The 20404-nt window shown below is 51.0% G+C and overlaps 1 protein-coding gene across 1 annotated transcript; it reads right to left on the bottom strand.

The window, feature by feature from the left end:
- Nucleotides 1-294: 294 nt before the first annotated feature.
- On the bottom strand, nt 295-18707 carry STRN4 (striatin 4). Its single transcript, XM_033158421.1, has 18 exons — nt 18389-18707; nt 13658-13761; nt 13308-13381; nt 12100-12178; nt 11763-11963; nt 10136-10295; nt 8802-8952; nt 8394-8507; nt 7796-7911; nt 7375-7550; nt 6055-6102; nt 5749-5870; nt 4555-4725; nt 3957-4097; nt 2495-2593; nt 2196-2282; nt 869-1058; nt 295-760 (listed from the first exon to the last, which is right to left on the bottom strand). Exons 1-17 carry the CDS (start codon nt 18632-18634, stop codon nt 889-891), a joined length of 2259 nt encoding a protein of 752 aa, XP_033014312.1. The 5' UTR covers nt 18635-18707; the 3' UTR covers nt 295-760; nt 869-888.
- Nucleotides 18708-20404: the final 1697 nt, after the last annotated feature.

Below are 20404 nucleotides of genomic sequence, written 5' to 3'. Positions count from 1 at the left end.
AAGCACGAGGGGTGGGGGGAGAACCTGCTGAACCACACAGCTGGCACGTGATTTGCCCCCCTCCCTCCAAGAAGTCTTTAACAGTTAGCGAAGCAGTGTGAAAGCATTTTGTGGCTGCAACTGGCTGGTGCGAGAGTAGTGGGTGGGTGTCCTTCTGCTTGCGTCTCGCTCCTCTTTTGGCTTGGGATGCGGGATCTTGGCCAGGAGAGAAAGTTGCTTGGTCCAGGGCTGCTCTGGTCAGGAACGCTGCTATGTCAGGCCCTGCAGGGTATCCTTTCCACACACCAGGAGGTTGCTTCTCCCAAACGTCGAAAAGAAGTCACAGGTCCAAGGGGGCAGGAGGGGAGGTTTCGGAAACCCTTGCCCAGGATGGCAAGGAGGCAGAGCTTGCCAGAAAAGCCCTTCCCAGAAACAGCAGAGCATCCCAGCCCAGGCCCGTGCTCTCTTTCCTCTCCCAACCAACTGGGAAAAACGTTTCCGCTCCCTGAGCTGGGAAATAAAAACCAGGCGACCTTGAAAGGAGCGGAAAACTGTTTCAGTGCTGGTGAAGGTTGAGTCCCAAGGTCAGGGAAGCAGCTGCCTCTTTCCCCAGTTGCAATGCCCCGGCCACCGCTGTCCAGCAGGGGTCAGTCCTGAGCTTGGGTGGGGAGGGCAGGAGGGGCCCGTGGCGAAGAGAAGAGTTGTTAGCACCACTGGCTGGGCCAGAGAAAGAAAGAAAGAACAAGGAAAACGAGAAAAGAGGGGGCTCCTGGGGACACACCTATGGGGGGGGAGAAAGAGAGAGACACTATGAAATGGCAAGGAGGTGCAAGGTCGGGCCCCACAAGGCTGCTTCCTCCTGCCCCGCCCCCTCCTGGGCATGGCTTACCTGTAGGCCCCGCCCTCTTTTCATACAAAGACCTTGGCAAGGGCATCGGCCCCAGCGCTGGCAATCAGGGCCTTGCTGGGGTGGAAGGCCACATCGTGGATGGCCTCTTCGTGCTTCTTGCGGTGAGCTGTGATCTCCTGCGTGCAGGTCTTGTTGTCGAGGTTCCACAGCCGGAGGGAGCAGTCGTGGCCTAGGAGAGGCGGAAGGGACATGGGGGTTAAGCAAGGAAGCCCATGTGCCCAGGCACGCACGAGGTTTAGTTAAGGGCTACCTGCAGACCTCTAAGCTGTCGAAAGAAGGGGCGGTGCGAAGCCACTTTGACGAGGAAGTAGGGTGTCAGACTAAAGGCCCGTCCATCCCACAAGCGCTCAAACTGGGCCAGTTGCCAAAGTCCCAGTGCCACAGGTGCTTTCTCATTTATTGTCATGAACAGCTGGGTCACGGAGGAGTGGAGGGAGGCGGCGGCTGGGCAAACCCCAAGGGAAGAAGGCTCATAAGCCTGGGGAATGAGGGTGGGATGGTGATGAGTGATCAGAGGGAGAAGACTGGGAGGAGGAAGTGTTGGAAGCTGGAGAGGTGACAGGGCTTAGTGAGCTGGGAGAGTCTGTGGCAGAGAGCAGTCTAGAATCAGAGGCAGAAGTGGAGGCCAAGAGGGAGATGAGTTTAGGATGGTGAAGAGTCACAGCGGTCTCCCCCTCCTGATGTGGCAGGCTTCCCTCCCCCCGACTCCCAGAAAGAGGTATGAAAAAGGAGGAGAAAACAGTCTGTGCATGCGGGCACAGTCTCTGGTTGCTGGAAAGATGCCCTAAGGAGGAGGAGAAATAGGCTGCGGGGAAGTGGGGAATCTTAGCAACTGGTTTCATGGAGTAAGACCCACAAGGCACGAACTGCTGTGCTCATGAGGCCTGAAAGTCTGTCCAATCTGTGAAGGTCATGTTTTGCTGATAAAATGTTAATCCCATCATTGAAAACAGCGTGATTTACTGGCTGGCTGGCTCCGTGACATTTATAGACCTGAATTTGCACCTTTAAGGGGTGAGATTGGAAGGCAAACTCATGCCCTTCACAAAGGATGGATTAAAACCCAGCAGCTGCCAGTTCCTGATGCCAAGGTCAAGACTTTCTAGAATAAAGCTGAGTACATTCATGGGAGGAGCCTGACATTCTGCTCTGCCACTGGGGGCGGGGGGGGGGGGGCGGGAGAGAACCAACCTTGCAGACTGGGGCTCTACTGTGGACATAAAAGCTTTGCCTAAGTAAGGTTATGAGATTCATTCAATGTCAGAGAAAGCTCCCAGTATATGGAGATGGAGGAGGTGGCACTTACTTCCTGATATAAGGAAAACTCCGTTGGGATCCACAGCAAGACAGGTAACAGCGTCCAGGTGTGCCACCATGGAGTGCACAGCTTTCCCTGCACAGAGAGAACATTTTCCCTCTGAGTTACAAAATGTAGACATGTACGCAACTCCCGTTCCTGGGGTACTTGGAAAATCGTGTTCAGAGGGAACCTGCCAACTTAAAACTGTGTTTGAGAAGCAAGTGCTCTTCCATTCTTTGCAAAGGAGGCGGAGGTTACAGGTTTCTGCCAACCCATCCATTCTGGGCCCCAAACAACAGCCTTACCTGTGCGATTGTCCAGGAAGCGGATCCCTCGGTCGTCATGGGCTGTGATAGTGATCGGCTGGGTTGGGTGGCTCACAACTTGGTTGATCTGACTGGATCCTGTTCAGAGAGGAAGAGAGGAGAGGTTAAGAACAGTCCTCGGACAAGCACACCTTTGCTTGGATAAGAAGAGCAGAGATGTGGAAAAGGAGGAACTTCTCCAAGGAGGCAGCCTCAGACTTCTGCTGAATTTGCACTCGGGAGACCCTGAAAGAGAACGTGAGGGCCAGCTGCCCTATGTTACTTGTTTCTGCAAAGTTTTTAAACAGACTGAACACTATACCAGCCCTTCCCACACCTGGGGCCTTCCAGAGGTTTTCGGAATACAATTCCAATCAGCCTAAGCCAGCACAAAGCTGCATTATATGAATGATTTGTTTATTTTGGCTTGACATAAAAATGCGCCCGGAATTAACTGGACAGATTTCTAAATTTAAAAAAATATAAGTACAACGTTAACAGAGGCATTCCCCCTTCTGCTCCTAAGATTGTGCACACAATTACACCTAAAAAACTTTTTTGCTTCAGCTCATTTGTAAACTTAACCAACCTAAACTCATTCACTTAGTTAATGCTACAATCGCTTAATGTATTTCACTTGTCAGTGGAAATAAAAATCACAGCATTTCACTCCCAGCACCTTCTTTTCTTGGACCCCAAGCCCCTGATAGCACAGTTCCAATTCCAAAATTTTATCTTCTCTAAATTTTGTCGAGGCACTTTGGTTTTCCCTCTCTCTCCTCTTCTAGATTCCTTAGGAGATCCCCAGGCCTACCCCGGCTCTGTCCTGTCCACAACTACACCCCAGCAAGAGCTGTCGTAGCTGTAGAGCGTGAGCTTCTTAATCTCAGGGTTGTGGGTTCGAGATAAAGTGGAAATAAACTGTAATGTTACCTTGAAATTGTGTACACAGTATTCCAATGGTCACACACAAAACTACACCCCAGCAAGAAACAAACCCACTCTTGGGGAGTCTCTAAACAAGGGACCTGTAAACGCTGTTGCTGGTTTATCATCATAACCCCAGGTCCTAAGCAACCTAATCTAACTTGCTAAAATGACACTACCGCTTGGGCAAATGTCCCACTTGGTGCAAGAGAACAGAAATGCCACCGATATATGCAGGTGTCTGGCTCATTTAAGACTAAACGGAACCTTTATTCTCAATAATGGCAAAAACTCACAGATGGAGAAGACTTTTATTTTTCTATATCCTTTTTATTTATAAAGGGAATCTTTGTATGAACCAATGCTTTATTATCCCTTTGGAGCTATGAATGCCTTCTTGTTGTTGGTTGCTGTTGTTCTTGTAATTTTGTCCTTTCATGTTGTGATGCTTTATGGTTCAACGTATTTCATTCTTTGCTTTTGTTATGTTTACACATGTTTCGTTAGCCCCACCCCACTCTCAGCCCAAACTCACCGCTGGCTGGCCTGGATTCCAGGGTCAGGACAGAGCAGTTGGCTTCCACATCATAGAGAACCGCGCATCCTGTCTGGAAGGCTGCCACAACGTGTGCAGGGTCGGTACCGGAGAAGGTGATGGAGGTAGGGATTCCGTTCTCTGCGGAAGATGATGGAGACAAGCATGTGGGCACTGGGTTCTTGCTATGGTCCAAGGGTGACCGCAGCAGTCAGAAGGATTTGGAGAGAACTGGAAGTTGCTCTGCCCAAGCCATACTACACAGAGCTGACGAGACTCCACCTAACCTTGAGATTTATACATCTCTAACCTTTGTTTTGACACTTCTCTGAGCCACTGCACCTTTATCCCTCTTAAGAAGCCCCCCCCCCCCCCTTGGAGATGCCCTGGATTATTTGCTGAGGGTATGTGAAGTGTTCTGATAGAGCAATGCTCCAGATGTTATTAACTTCTAGCTGCTATCAAGAGATTGAGCGCCCCAAGATGTGGGGTCTGAGCTAGAGAGGGAAAGGCAGAGCAAGTTCACACCATGAATGAATGAGAAGCCCATTGGCAGGATCCAAGGGCCCAGCACAGTGAAAAAGAGGCAGAGGCTCACCACTATCTGCAGTGTAGGTGCTGAGGCAGGGGGAGTTGCTGCAGCTGGGGTCCCATATCCTCACTGTGCCGTCTGCAGAACACGAAGCCAGACGGTTCTTCGAGGGGCTGAAGGCCAGGCCCCAAACGGCGTCTGTGTGGCCATCCAAGACGTTGCCGAGCACACTTGGGTCTGGGCCAGGAACAAGAACAAAAGCAAAACCTAGCGCTGCCTGCCTCCCTTTCAAGCTTCGCACAGCAGTGACAGATGGCCTAGATCAGACACATCCTACAGGTAGATTGTGATCTACCAGTAGATCACTACTGGACGTCTGTGGTAGATCACAGGTAGATCACTGGCTCCCCCCAAAGAAGCTCAACAAGTTTGGTTCCCCTAAAAAAAGCTCAAGAATTTTGACTGGAACCCTTAAAAAACTGGGGTTTCCTCCTCCCTAAGAAAAGCTCAACAACCTTGACCTGAACCCCACAAAAGGGGGTAGATCACTGCCAGTTTTTAACTCTGTGAGTAGATCGCAGTCTCTTGGGAGTTAGCCACCCCTGGCCTAGATCATCACATATACTTCGGAGCAGAGGCCCAAATGAAGTTATTTATTTCATGCATTTAATATTTCCCTCTTCGACACGTGTATTTCTAGGGGAGGCTAGCAGAACTGCAAATGGAAACCGACACTCATGCAGCAAACATCCAAGTAACATAAATAAAAGAGAGAGAGCCTGGAAAATGTAAAGGCCCGTGCCAGAGCAGGCACCAGGTGAGCATCCCTGCGCTGGGATGGAGCTCCACAACTGGGGAAGCGTCACCACAATAGGCGCATTGGCTTTAGCCCTCTGGCCAAATGGAGGGCAAGGGATAGAGAAGAGCATGAGCTTTGCTTCCTGGTCCATGCACACGAGAAGGCCAGACCCCACAAACGCTCTGCCCTCCAACACGCAAAAAACATGCGGGCAGTTACCATCGCAACCTGGCAGCAAATAGTTTGTGGAGGCTCCAGCCTTGCGAAAACCGGCTGTCAACAATACTGCCACCCCAACCAACCTGGTCCCCAATTCTAAACTTGCAGGGTGGGGCGAGGCATCCCCAAATCCTGTCCATATAATGATACTGTGCTGAAAACAGCAGTCATCCCCAGATCAAAGAATGCAAGCAAGGAGACAAGATGCGGCAGAGTTGGGGCATCCCCCTGCCTGTCCCTACCATAGCCATCGTAGGGGTCCATGCTGAGTTCCGGGATCCTCCAGCAACGGATCCTCGAGTCTGCGCCTCCACTGTAGCAATATTCGCTGTTGCAGCCCATGGCAACAGAAAGCACCGGGCCCCTAGCAGGGAACAGCAACAGGTGCATGAGAAGGAGTGGAAGGAACGAGGGTGGGGCTGTACCCACTAATGCTCCCCTTACACCCATCGGGGGGAATCCAACAGGCATTTCTGCTTTAGGGCAGCTCACAGGTTAGCTAGGGATCAATGCCTTCCCCCTTGCACCTGCTCAACTCCTATACACACCTGTGTGCCCTGAATGCATAGACTGGCTCCACGTCGAGCGCTGCATTCCTGTAACAGCAAAGAGGGATGACAGAAGAGTCAGATGGGTGGCCTATACATCTACATGTCGTCTTTGCTTTTCTCACTTGCAGGCTGCGCTTATGTGCAACTCTCAGTAGCATTCCTTTCAGATTACCAGCTTATGGAGGGCTGTGGTTTCCCCCCCACACACACACACCTTAATGCCACTGTAGTGAGAAAAACAGGAGAGTGTCACGTTCACTACCCTAAGCTCTGTGCGTGGGGTGGGGACCCTAGTGTAGCTATTTCAAAACCTCTGGCTTTGGGGAGCGGAGGGGAAGATACCTGCAAGGTATGATGCAGGAGGCCCTGACAGCTCCAATCAAAGGGCCTCGCGTAGCAGAGCTGAGCAAGATTCTCTTCCCAGGGAAGTGCTGCCAGTCACTAGGAAGTGAGATGGACCAGCGCTCCGACTTGCTACAAGGCAGCGTCATATTTTGCAAAAACAGCAAATGCACACAGTCCCATAGACAAGGATGCAGAACCAAAGGGAATGGGAGAGGGAGAGCTCTGGGGGTTTCTTTTCAAAGATTTGGGGAAGCGCTACTGACTTCGGCTTTCGGGGGTTGAACTGAAGCCAAGGGAAGGCTGGGGGCTCCAATTCTCATTGCGTTGCAGCTCTTTTCATCTCCTGTGGCTGGTTATTTTTGTATGCTTTCCTCATACAGATTCACAGAATCTATCACTAGGGTTTTTTTGCTTTCTTTTCGTTCTTGTTTTTATTATGTGTTTTGTATTTTTACGTTGTGAGCTGCCCTGAGATCTATGGAGAAAGGGCAGTATACAAATGTTATTAATAATAATGGTAACAGATTCGGAGAGAGTTGGAAGGGACCCAGTCCAACCTCCTGCAATGCACGAATCATCTCCTGGGGGCACCTCTCCCACAGGAATGCTACAAGTTTAAACCGCTTGGGGGATCCCATCTCTCCCCCATCCCCAAAAAAACTCTGGGAACTGGGGCCTACACCATTCCTTGACTGGGAACCATGGCTGGCGGAGACGAAAAACGCAGAAATGCCTAAAGCAGTTTCTTCCTGCTGGGTCGGATCACAGAGCGACCTCCTCCAGCATCGCATTTCCCACAGTCACCAACCAGATGACTACAGGAAGTCCGCAAGGGCAAGGACCCTTCCCTGTCACTGCTCCTCGGTAACTGGCAATCGGAGGCATGCTTGAGCCACCTTGCCCTTCTCCGGAGAGGGAGCCATTTTTATGCTAGCTCCATCTCGGAAGACAGCAGATCCTCTCTGCACTCACTTTTTGGCGGCCACCGTCTTCTGGAGGTTCCACAGCTTCAGCGTGCCATCCTCCGAGGCGGTGACCAGCGCGGACTCGGCGTGATGGAAGACCAAGGCCCGGATGCCATCGTAGTGACTCCGTAGGGTGAACTTGGGGTTCCACGTCTTCTTAAAGGCATCTTTGCTGTCCGAGAGCTGAGGCAGGGGAGGAGGAGAGGAGGAGAAAGAATAGAGTGGCTGCTTAGCCAGGTGCCCCTCCCCATCCCAAACCTCCCCTGCTGCTACAGAGCTGCTTCCTCACCGCCTCCCACCCATGGAAGATTACTTCCCAGCTCAGGCTGCCCCCATGGCAGCAGCTGGAGGAGCAGAAGAGGGCTTGAGGAGGCAGCAGGGGGCGGGAATGGAAACCAACGAGAGTCGGAACGCGCATCGCAACTCACATCGCAGCTTAGCTCATTGTCGTTGGTGACGGTCAGGTCTGCAAGGTCTCCCAGGCTGACCTCTCCTCCGCCAATGGTGTCCATTATAAAAACATCCGAGGAGAAGCCCAGGGAACCTGTTCCGGGGAGGGGAGAGGAAAGCTTACAAGTGTGGCAACATGCCAGCTACAGGAGGACAAAGGAAACGGGGTGGGGCAGTGGGTTATTTTGGATGTGACCATACAAAAGGAAACAGGGAAGTAAGGCAAACAGCGCTTGTAGGAAAATTAAAATAAAATAAAATTGGCTCAAGGCTTGAAACAGAAGCCTTTGCGACCGAATGGCATGGCTTCATTACCCACAAGGCTAAAACTGAAAGTAGAAAACTGGATAACTTAAAATGTTCATTGCTTTCTATACAAATAGCAGCCTGGGATAATAACTTATTTGGTTGTTATCTTGCATGCACTGACCGAGGACCAGCTTCAGGGTTAGGGTTGGGGCATTTCATTCTTGACCTACATGGTGTTGTTATAATGTTGGACGAATCTAATAAAATCAAAAAACAAAGCCAAAAGGAAAGGGGGCGGGGCATAAAGGAGAAACCAAGCCTTTGCACCTTCGTGAGATCTGGGTTGACTGGAGATGGCTGCCGGCATGGAAGGCTTTGGGGGAAGCCCATCCACATCTTGGAGGTCGGCTAGCATGCCCTGCAGCTTCACTCGGCGGCTTTCTGCAGAAGAGGGGGGGGGGAGAGTTGGAGAGGGGAAGGTCAAGCCAGCCTCTGGCCATTGCAAACTGGCAAGCACTTCGTGGTGCCAAGGAAGGGAACTCCAACGCACAGCAGCCGAGATGACCCAGCTGCTGAACCTGGGTCAATTGCGGTAAAAGTGCCCCGGTGTTTCCCCCACATCTCCACCCCGATAGCTGACTGAGACACAATCAGGAGGAGCTAATCAGGAAACCCCCATGTAGCCGAGGGGGCATTTCAGATGCGGAGGAGACCGAGATGCAGCTCTGTAACTACCAAGTTCATTGCCATCTCCAGCTCGCCGCATGTCCCCGGACCCCTCGCCGTTCTCCCCTGAGCCGAGGAAGTCGAACTCGCTCAGTGCATCCTCGGAGTCCTCGTCGTCGTCTTCATCCTCCACTTCTGGCATCAGGGGCTTGTTGGTGAGCTGCCAAGAGGGACAAGGGCAAGTCAGAGCTTGGGTGTGCATTGTGGCCACATCTGCATGGGCAAGCACCAGCCCGACAAGAGAACCTCCCCGCCTGAAACTAAGGAGCATGACTGGGCCAGTTTATGGCCTACTGCAGGTGGGTTTCGGAGGTATCCGTGCCCCTTTGTGTCCTCAGAACAGTAGCTAGGGGGAAAGCACAGAATGAGAAGGCCCAACCCCTAGGCCCACCGTTCCTAACAAAGAGATTTCCGAGACCACTGTGGACTTACAAGTCCTTTGTGAGCATGTCACTGGGCAAAGACTGGCAGGAGAAGATTTACGCTTTGCTTTTTCAACTTGAATACAATAAAAAAGAGTATTTAAAATGTGGCAAAATGTCGAAGCAACAGCCTCAACTGTGAATGGGAGCGACAAGCCTAAAGGGGGAAAGCCAATGGACTAATGGATGAGATTTCGCTGCCCTGGCAGAGCCGGGGATAGAAGCCACAGTCCAAACGCCTGTTTTGCCTTGCTCCTGCTTCCCACAGAGGGAGAGAAGATGACGGACCATCCCTGGAGGAGTATGCTGATTTGGAACAGCTGGCCTGCTACTAGACTTGTGGGGTGGGGTGGGGTGGGTTATAAGGGGGATATTAGTGGGTGAGTATTCTTTGTTTATTATTTGAGCATAGTTAATGTTTGTTTCCATGAATGTTATATTAAACAATAGAATGCTGCCTTGTATGACACCCCCTTTCCTTATACTCTGTGGGTGTGTGGGTGCATATGTATGTACACACACACACACACACACACACACACACACACCACATACATGTGTGATATATAAATTGCTGAAAGTCACTTGGAGAACTAAGCTAAGAAGTTTAATAAATAAATAAAATATTTGCAGCTGCAGATAGCTCTGTTGGTTAGAGCATGGTGCTGATAACACCAAAGTTGCAGGTTCGATCCCCGTTTGGGACAGCTGCATATTCCTGCATTGCAGGGGGTTGGGCTAGATGATCCTCGGGGACCCTTCCAACTCTGCAATTAATTCTATGATTCTAACTCCCTGACCTCTGTTCTATATTGCTAAAAAAACCAATTCCCTTCAAGAAACCTAAGCTCAGCCCCCTTGCCTACATGATGCTAAACTAAGTCCTCCATCTCTTTGCTGGATTCATGGAGGGGAGGATACCTTTACTCGCTGCTTCTTGTGTTGCCGCTGCGTCTCCAGGGGCAGGCTTTCCAAGTCTTTCTCCTCATCACTGTCGTCTTCTTCCTCGCAGCCCTGCAAGAAGGGAATCTTCTCCATCACGGAGCCGCCGGTCCTGTCCTTTGCCTCCTTCCCAGCATTCCTGCAAGTAAGAAGGGTAAGGAAGAACAACAGACACTGGGATCTAGGGTTGCCTCACGTGAAAATAGAAGCATGCTCATTATCAGGAGAAAAGAAGCAGGAAATTGTTGCATGGGGAATATGAACTCAGCTCCAAAACAGGCTGGAAATATATTCACTGAGGGATTCCACACTCCCTCCTCTAATCTGATTTGTGTAGATCCATTCCTGGATCAACTGACAGCCATCAGCACAGTCACTTATGACTTTATGGACCTCCACGGTGCAAGACTGTGCACAACCTTCCCTGACCAGGATTTTTATTTTATTTTTTTCATTTCCCACCTTTTGCAAGAGGCCACGGGGAGGTTTACGGCTTATTGAACAACGCAACTACCATGCTGCAACAACAACAACAACATAAACAAAAACAAAAACATAACTCAGGATTGAAACAGCCGCATCAAACTGTTAATAAATGCAGTCTGTCAAATTTCCCTCATCCAAAAGCCTGGCAAAAAGGGTGGATCTACACCCGCTTCCTTAAAAGTATACATATGTGGGGCCACCACTGAAAAGTCCCTTCCACAGGCACCAGCACTACACCCTTTGTCCTGTACAGGGACCACTGCCAGCCCAGTCTCATCCCCTGGCCTTAAGGCACCTGCTCTTCGAAAGGTCTCCTCTGTACATCCCATGGGTGTTTCATTCCCTACTGCTAGCCACAGACCATGGAAGTAGGAAAATATCAGAGTAACGCACAGTCTGAACGTCTGGTTAAAAAAATACAAAAAGAACACTGGCCAAGACCCTCAATGAATGTAGATATGGGCGCCTCCCCCTCCTTGCAACTCTATTGTGAATGTTCTGTCTACCTTGCACTGGCAATCGGCAATACAATATAGAAGACACTAGTAAGGCCTGCAGCAGGACTACACCTGCCCTTCCAGAGCTTGGACCACAGTTTGTTCCTTCAGGACATTTGCCAAGGAGAGGAGTAAGAGTGGGCACCAGATGGAACAATCACACCCAGTGCAGCAGGGGTGGCTCATTCAAATGCTGAATCCACACACCCCTGACGTTTTTGAAGTCCCCCCCCCCCCCCGCAACATGCTGCTTCTTTTGAAAAATGTAAACATTGGCTCTCTCTCTCTCTTTTTTTTACTGCTCTCATATTTCCTCTGCTGCGATGCCAAAAGGTTTTCTGTGGTCCTGAAAAATGTGTCGCTTTAAAAAATTAATCACTGACCACAGATCCTCTGCTGAGTCTACGGTGCCAGAAGGTTTTTTTGTGAAAACTCTCCCCGACTAAAAACTGTATTTAAAAAGTAAAAAAAGTTACAATAGGCCATGCGTACTCTAGGCGTGTGGCTCCCAGAGGGTTGACAGTGCGTCAAGGTGGCCCTCTGCTGTGCGGGGGGGGGGGGCAAGGCGCATGGAGAAGCTTCTCTTCCTTGCTGGCCCATGGCCAAAGTGACTGATAACATACCTTTTGATCTGCTCCTCTATCTGCTTGACGAGAAGGGACTCGCCCCCATTCAGCCCAGCAGGTCCCGGCGCAGGCCCACTCCCCAGGCCGCTGGGCTCGGCAGCACCGTTCAGTTCCATAGAGCAGCGGCCGAGCAGGGAGCGGACTCGCTTGGATCGCATGTCTAGGATGGTGTCCGTGTAGCCCACTTCCTCCAGGTACCTGGGGAGGCCGATCAAAAGGGGCCTTCAGTATAGGGCTGAGCAACTTGGCAGGCCCTGGGACAAGCCTGCCTTAGAGGGAGGCCGCCAACAGGGCAGGGCCTCTTCGCTCACCCCCTAGGAGTCTCCCTACTCACTGGCGGAGGAGTTGGCGCCCTTCCTTCCACATGAACTGGTTGCCCTCCAACGTGATAGGTTCCGCTGGCCCGTTGGAGACTAGGGGCAAAAGGAGAGAAGGTTTCCATCAGCAGCTGACAAGGAAACTAGCATGTTCTCAACCTTGCAAATGGCAAGGCCAGAATTTGGTATTTAAAAACCCAGCAAAACTCAAACCATACGGAAGGCCTAGAGCGGGACTAGGAAAGTCTTCCAGTGGTCAAGGAGAGGAAATTTCCCCTCCTCTTCCAGGTTCTCTGATCTTTTGGCCCATTCAGGCCAGCTCTGTCTGCTCTGACTGCCAGGAGGACAGCTCCAGGGCCTCAGGAAGGTTTTTCTCTCCCAGACCTGCTATGCCTTTTAAGCAATAACTATTTTCCTCCTCCCGATCCCTTTGCCATTTTGTGCAGTGTCTTTTCAGCTGAAAGCCTGAAGGCAGGGGACTGTCTTGTATTCTTAACTGATCTGAAGGCCACTGTAGGGATATCTTTGGCTAGAGAGAGGGTTTAAAAATGCTTTAATTAAACTATTTATTGATAGCTTTACCTGTGCACACGAAGCACAGAGTCTGAGAGGACAAGCCAGGGAGTGAACCTCAGTATGCAAAGCCAAGCGCTAGAGCCTCTTCCCTGAATCTACCCTCCTGCCCTTTTCCTCCTTCAATTGCTAACGAAGCATCGGCATCAACATTTATTTAAATACTTGTAGGCTGCCCTTCCATTTGTTTTGGCACCTGTGCCAACTTGCAGACAGCAAACAAACAATGGAAGAAATCCAAACTCCAAAAGCTCCAATTGCAAAAAAAATTTTTAAAAAAGGTTACAAGAGAAGCAGCCACAGAAGAGTATCCATTTGAAAGGTTTGGAAGAATAAGATTTCACTGGGACATAGCCTGGAATGTCTGGAAGGTGAGGGGAGCCTGTGCAAGATACTACTTAAGTAGGAATGCCCTGCTCTCATTCACCAGACGCCTAAACCTAAAAGAGCAGTGGGCGCATCAGAAGACGGCTGTAGGAGCAGGTTCCTGGATGTCTCTCATTGTGAGAGGATGTCATTGCCATTCCAGGGGAACAACGGTGGAAGCACCTGTTTAGGCCCTGGCAGGTGGCTCAGCAAAGGATAAAGGAACATCACAGGTGCAAGTGAGCAGAAGCCCTGACACCCGAGGGTGGGGCGGGGAGCACAATACCTGGTTCTGACATATCTGGTTTCTTTTCCCCCTGGTTCAGTTCAGTGCCAAATTTCAGCTTGTGGTACTTTGACCTGGAAGAAGCAGAAGAAACCTTAGGAGCAAAACACCAGGAGCAAATGGGCACGTGTCATTTTCCTTACAGCGGGTGATGGGTGCAGAATACGACTGTCACACAAGGATACCAGGATGGCGCTTCGAACGGAAAGAAGAATCCAGACTGAGTCTCCCCACTGCACCATGAGGAAAACTCCACCCTCTCCCAAAATGACAGCCCAGCAGCGGCAGCAACCCAGAGGTGTCCACTCTGCCACCACAAGGGGGGCATGCTGGTGTTTGGCATGGCTCACCTCTCCTGCTTCAAAGCGTATTCCAGCATCTTTATCCTCCGTACAAGATCTGTCTTGAGGTTCTCTTGGCCCTTCCTTTCCCCCTGAAGAAAGGCCACTTGCGCCTGGAGGGTTAAGAACCGGAAGTCAGAGGCACTGAATTCTGACAACACACAACAACCCTGTTCCTAACCAACCGAGGATTATGAGGGCAGTATAAGCTAAAACCCATCTCAAAAACAGAAGTTTTTAACAGAAGTACACGCGCACACAACTTGATGTATGTAAATAAGTCTTCCCCTGATGCTGAGTTCCCTTGTCTCATTGGTTTAACTGCTCTGAGGTCACAGGATTAATAAATGTCATTGCAGCAGCTTGAAGGGAGCAGGAAAAGGCATCTGGTTACATAGGGCCCAGGAACAGGAGGGACTGCATGCTGCAGGGAGGTTTGAGAAACAAAACAGATAAGAAGGCAAAAGAAAGGGGAGGAAAACCCTCTAGGGACAAGGGCTGTGTGTTGATAGTGCGAAGGAGGGCAGGATTTTATATGACAGCTCCCTTATTGAACCAAATCCCAATCCTCCCTTCATCCCCATAGTGACCAAGTGGAAAAGATTGGGAACTAGGTGACTCTGTCCTATTCCGTGTTTTCTCTCAGCAGGCCATGAATTCAAAATAATATGCAGAATTCCTGCCCTTGCTGCCCTGTTTAACTGCTATAACAACTTAACAACGTTGATGCGATAAGCTGCATGTGGCTGCAAAAGCGACATGGTTTGTAAACTGCAGGGGACACACTCCCAGTACGATAAGCAGGTTCGAAATTCTGTCTTAGTTGAACAGCAGTGGCATCTGTCATGAGAGGGCAGGGAAATTGTAAGGGGTTGCAAATTGGGCCATTTCACTGATACGAAGCCATGTCAAAGGCTCATTGACTTGCCTCCATCAGTAGCTCTGGTTCCCTGTTATGGATTGACAGCACCACAGGAAAATCCAGCCACAACCTCACAGGTTTAACAAGTTCATGTTTACAGAGCGCTTTTGAAAAAGCTGGACTGCACTAAGTATGTAATTAAATATGCAGCTGAACTTCCCAGGAGTTTGCTTCTGTACGTATCCCTTGGACTGGGCAACTAGTTTCCACTACGGTAATAAGAACAACTCAAACAGGAGACAAGCAATATGCTCTTTTCCAGAATTGAAGATGGTTTGAAAGGGAGATTCTCTTTAGTTATTTCCATTTCTCTGCTGCTTTCCCAGCACTAGGACTTCCAAGTGGGTTTGGTTGCTGCCCACAGTGCACACAACTCATCCCACTTTCCCTGCAGGTAAACAGATTTTGCAAGTTTTCGTATTGTTCCAAAAACTTGCAAAACCTGTTTGATGAGAAGTAGCAGCAAGACAGGAGGAGACCATGTTCATCATGGGAAGCAAAACCACTTCGATTCACTTAAGGTCTGTTTCTCATCCTCAGTCTCCATTTCTCAGGTGCGATATTAAGACTGTCAAATGTCCCCACTGGTAGGAAAGTCACATACTGACTTTAAACAGCTTCCCTTAACACAATTCCCAACCACACGGAATCAGTTCTTGTTGAACAGATTATCTGAAATTTGTCCTTGACAGGATCAACTGCGTGCACCCTAGCTCACAAACGAGCAACAGTGGGTGGCTCTTGCCTTTGTTTCCAGCATTTACAAATCAGCTGTTTACTGTCTCTGAATACCATTTTAAGCTAATTAAGGCCAGCCATCTAAATCTCTCTGTGAACATGCCTAATCTATCTTTAAAGCTGCCTATTAAGACTACATCTCTATTCTGCCTTTCCTCCAAGGAGCTCAAGGTAGCATGTGTGGTTCTTCCCTCCTAGTTTTATCCTCACACCAATCCTGTGAAGTAGGTTAGGCTGAGCATCATAGCCAAGGGGGTATGTGCACTTGGATCCTGGCTCCTAGCCAGTCAGCTGAATGTAATTTCATTTTGCAGAGTTTCAACATACTGCCGATTGGTTCTATTAGATGACCCCAAGTGCCAGTTTTTAAGAGTGAACAACTGCTTCCGATTTACACTCCCTTATCATTCTGCTGGCAGATAACCATTCGGTTTTTAAGGAAACCGGGCATGATTTGTGAGAGGCAGAGCTTCCCATGGGACGTGCACTGTGATTTCTGGTGCTGCATGCTACCTCTGGCCAAACAGGTTTTCAGCACAAAACAAACAATGGTTCACCAGAGGGGGAAAAGAAGGATGGGCACTTATACTATGAGCAGTAACTTCTGGCTACAGCCCTTTCAAAAGAAAGCCAGTGTGGTGCAGTTGTTAAGAGGGTCAGACTAGGACCTAGGAGACCAAGGTTCAAATCCCCACTTGGCTCACTGGTTGGCCTTGGAGCCAGTCACTACCTCTCAACCTAACCTATCCTGCAGGACAGTTGTGTGGATTAAATGAGGGAAAGAGAACCATATACAGCACCCTGAGCTCGTTGGGCAAGAAGGCAGGATGTAAATGCAATAAATAAATAAATAAATAAGGGCACACTGTCCATCTCTCAACACAACCTCTGTTCAGCCCCCTGCTCTCTCTACCGCCTTTGCATCCATGCTAACATACAAATATCTTGTTCCATCTCCCTTTGTGCCAGTTACTATGGCAGTAGGGACAGCTGCATCCCAACCACCTGGGAGCCATAGGTGTCAGCTTCCTCCTTCCTCTTCCCATACACCCCCTCTCCCCCATTTGCTATGGAACAGGTGGCAGCAATATCCACCCACTCACCCCCCACTCTGTCACCACGGAAGGTAGAGATGAAATCCTTTCTCAGGCTTCCACTCACAGTTGGCAATGCATCAGTTACCGGTACTTAAAACTTTCAACCTCTTGCCTTTCTGAGGTAATGCAGAAATACTGCCCAGGTCACTCATTTCTTTCCACATCCCTACAAGGGGAAGGGACCAACTATCCACCCCCTTTACTACATCCAGCCTCAAACCTACTCAACACCCAATACAACTTTAGCATAATGCGCATCCCTGATCTCATCGATTTCACCCATTTCACTAAAGGGGTTATTTGGACTGAGATTTGCCATCCATCTCCCTTTCCCCATTTCCTGTGCTAAATCTCTGGCAGCCAGATAATACTGACCTGAAGTGATTAGTGCTCTCTAAACCCTAAACAATGAAGCAAATTTCACTGAAATCAGTGGGGGATGCTACTGCTCTTGAGACAAACAGAATTCTAGACCATAATCATAAATTGCTTTGGGTTTGAGGGTTCGCTGACTCCATCCCCAGAGGTTCACCCTCTCTATGAGTATCTTCCCCACTGACTATGCATCACTGATGGTGGTTGAGACAGCATTGCTGCCCTCACCTAGTAGGATGTGTGTTTAAGTCCACAGTTCAGAAGGGGAGAACCTGCTTTGCATATGGAAAGTTCAATGCCTGGTGTCCCCAGGTAGGGCAGGAAGAGACCCCTGCTGGAAACCCTGCAGAACCACTGCCTGAGCTGGGTGGACCAATGGTCTGGCCTGGTATAAGTCCACTTCCTACATGCAAAAAAATCCACAACTAGCAGCTCCTAAGCCCTCTTCTGTGGGAATCAGCCCACCATCGCAACATACGGCATCTCTAGAAGGGTGGCAAAATTGGGGGAGAGATGCGGAATCCAGCGTCCTCAAATTTCCCTTGTTAACAGAGTACGGTAGGAGAAGCATCCTATTTGCATAGGGATATTCCTGTTGGACTGACGAATGGAAAGGAAGGCCTCAGGAGCACAGGGAACACAGGAAGCAGACACAGACCATCTAGCTCAGTATTGTCTGGGCAACAGACGACAAGAATCCTTCTGGAATTACAGTCTCTCTTTCCCATTGATTTAAGCACATCTTCCGTCTTGGCATCCTGGGCCTTGAAGTGGAAGCAGCCGCCTTCCCCACCGAGTAGTACTTGAGCAGGTGTCCAGAGTGAGATTAGATGGAAAGGCTCACAACGAACACCTTCTGGAAGGAGGGGAAGTATCTCTCCCCCTCCCCGCCAAACCATAATATTAGCTGCTACATGAAAGGAGCCCAAAACACTCTTTGGGGTTTATCCCCAGACCCACTTTCTCCGGGAATAATCCCCACAGCCTTCCCGAGGGGTGCAGACCTTCCAAGTGTCCCTATTTCCAGGGACAAGCCTGGAATTTGATCCCTTAATGTCCCATTTTTTTCATCTCTTTCCATGGGAGAAATGTTGGAGGGTATGGAGTTATGTGACCCCAGAGCCAAGGAGATAAGTAACTAGGCAACCTTTAGAAGACATCTGAAGGCAGCTCTGCACAGGGAAGTTTTAAAATGTTCAATGTTTTTATATATGTTGGGGCAAGCGGGTCGCATATTTATATTTTTATCATATATAAATATGATGTTGATGGGATAGGACGTCCCTATTTTCAACGGGAGAAATGTTGCAGGGCATGGGGGTGGCTGGGGGCGGTGGTGCCAGGCCCCCTCGCAGGGATATGCAATGGGGGGTTAAGAGTGCCTTCCTCTGGCAGGGAGTCCCCCGTTTCGTGGCCGCAGCCGTGGCCCCCGGAGGTTGGGGGGGGGCGCCGACCCTGCCCCCCCCCACCCTCACCAGTCCCATCGGCCACCATTTCCCACCAAGATGGCGACGGCAGTGGCAGGAGCAGCAGCAGCGGGAGGAGGAGGAGGAGGAAAGAAGAAGAGGCGACCCCGCGGCTCTCCCGGTAACCGCTCGCCCCTCTCACCTGCAGCTCGGCCCTCTCGGCCTCCCAGCGGCTCTTCTCGGCCTCGAAGCGCGCCCACTCGTGCTGGATGAAGTGCAGGATGCCCGGCAGGCTCAGCTCGCCGCGGCCGGGGCCACCCTGAGAGGCCGCCGCCGTGCCTTGCTGAGGCGGCGGAGGAGGGGGCGGCTGAGGTGGCTGGTCTCCCGCCGCGGCCAGCGCCTGCTGGTGCAGCTGCTGGGCCCGCGCCGCCACCCGCTCGGCCTCCATCGGGGATCCGGCCGGCTGCGGCTGAGGAGGCGGCGGCGACGGGGAGGAGGAGGAGGAGGAGCACGACGACGACAACGACGACGAGGAGGAGGAGGGCGGCGGCGATAGGAGCGGCGGCGGCGGAGGTGGTGGCGGCGGCGGCTGTTGCTGCTGCTGCCACATAGTGAGCCCGCCGCGCGCGGGGGGAGGGAGGGGGGAGGGCGGGCGGCGGGAAGCGGGTCCCGGTCTGCGAGGGGAGGAGGCGGAGGAGGACAGCGAGAGCGGGGGACAGAGAGGACGTGCGGGAGGGAGGAGCGGGGGCCACTTCCTGCCAAATAGGGAGCCGGCCAGGAAATGCGGCCTAGGTCAGCTCTGGAGGCGCTCGCTACTACTGCGCCGCAAAAGAGTGTGAAGCCGGAGGGAGAAAGAGAGGGGAGGGGAGGCGTTTCCATGGTGACTGCAGGGGTGGGCCGCATACTCTCTCTCTCTGATCTCCGCCGCCTCCTGTTCCTGCTCCTCTCGCAGAATTTTGGGAGGGGATGGTTGCCGTGGTAACCGGAGTAGGGTGGGAGCGCGCGCCGCTCTATCCTTCCCTGCGCGCGCAGGCTGCTCCCCACCGTCATGCAACGTCCGCGCGCAGGGCCCCGAATCTAACCGCCTGCCCGTTCGAAAGAGAGCGGGCGAAGTCACCATGGCAACGCGGCCTGCTACCTCGGGGCCTTCGGGAAAAGCCGCCCCAGAGCAGGGCGCCCACCGCCAGCACCTTGGCAACCGGCTGCTGCCGTCATCCCTCCGCCTCCTCCTCCTCGGGAGGATAGACAGGGTGGCAACATACACTCCCCCCACCGCCCCATTAAGTGAAATTAAATTTAAAAGGACGTGACAGTTATGAGTGAGATTGCGTTGGAGGCATGCAGAAGTCTATTTGGGGTGTGTGTGTGAAGGGGAAAGTAGAAGAGGGACGGTGTGGTGTAGTGGTTAGAGGACCCGGACTGTCGCTTGGGAGACCAGGGTTCACTGGGAGAGGACTGGCGATTCAGTGGGTGCCCCTCTCAGCCTACCTCGCAGGGTTCTTGTGAGGATGAAACGGGGAGGAGGAGGACTCTGAGTGGCACCTTGAGCACCTTGGAGGAAAGCTGGGGTGCAGTTGCAATAAATAAGTAATATAATAAATAAGCAGGGGGTTGCCAAGGGAGTTAGGGGAGTGAGGAAGGCGTGCAAGTTCAGCCAAGGTGTCCTCTCAGAAGGGCCTGTGGTTATTTCTGCTGTTGCCACTGTATTAAATGTTATCATCATTGCCATTTGTTATTATCTTTTAAAGCAACATCCATGTGCACAGCGCTTTACAGACTAGAAGAGGGCAGGGACATGCCCCAAGGGTCTCCTGCTGCCTCAGGCTGAATTCATTGCATATTCCTGCCCCTTCCTCTCTGGTCTCCATTGCGTTGTGACAACGATTAGACTCGCCACCAACACCACCATAATGTTAACAACAGCCGTCCTTCAGAAGTGGTGCTTTCGTTGAGATTCCTGCCTTGCAGGGGGTTGGGCTAGATGACCCTTGGGTTCCCTTGCAACTCTACAATTCTACATGAATTAATGATTGCTGCAAGCCCCGTTTCCTTCTTAAAGAATGGTTTGTCAAAAAGGCTACCGCCAAATGATCTTTAAAATGCCAATAGCCCTCCATGCTTTCCATGTTTGCTTTCAAAATGATAGATGTGAAGGCTCAAGTGTGCCTGAACGACTCCCCGATGCCTGGGGGAGTAGGGTGTGATGACACTCTGCACA

This window comes from Lacerta agilis, chromosome 8 (assembly GCF_009819535.1).
Source record: "Lacerta agilis isolate rLacAgi1 chromosome 8, rLacAgi1.pri, whole genome shotgun sequence".
Classification (NCBI taxonomy): domain Eukaryota; kingdom Metazoa; phylum Chordata; class Lepidosauria; order Squamata; family Lacertidae; genus Lacerta; species Lacerta agilis.
Note: the sequence above shows the minus strand (reverse complement) of the source record. Positions and strands in the feature narration are given on the sequence as shown.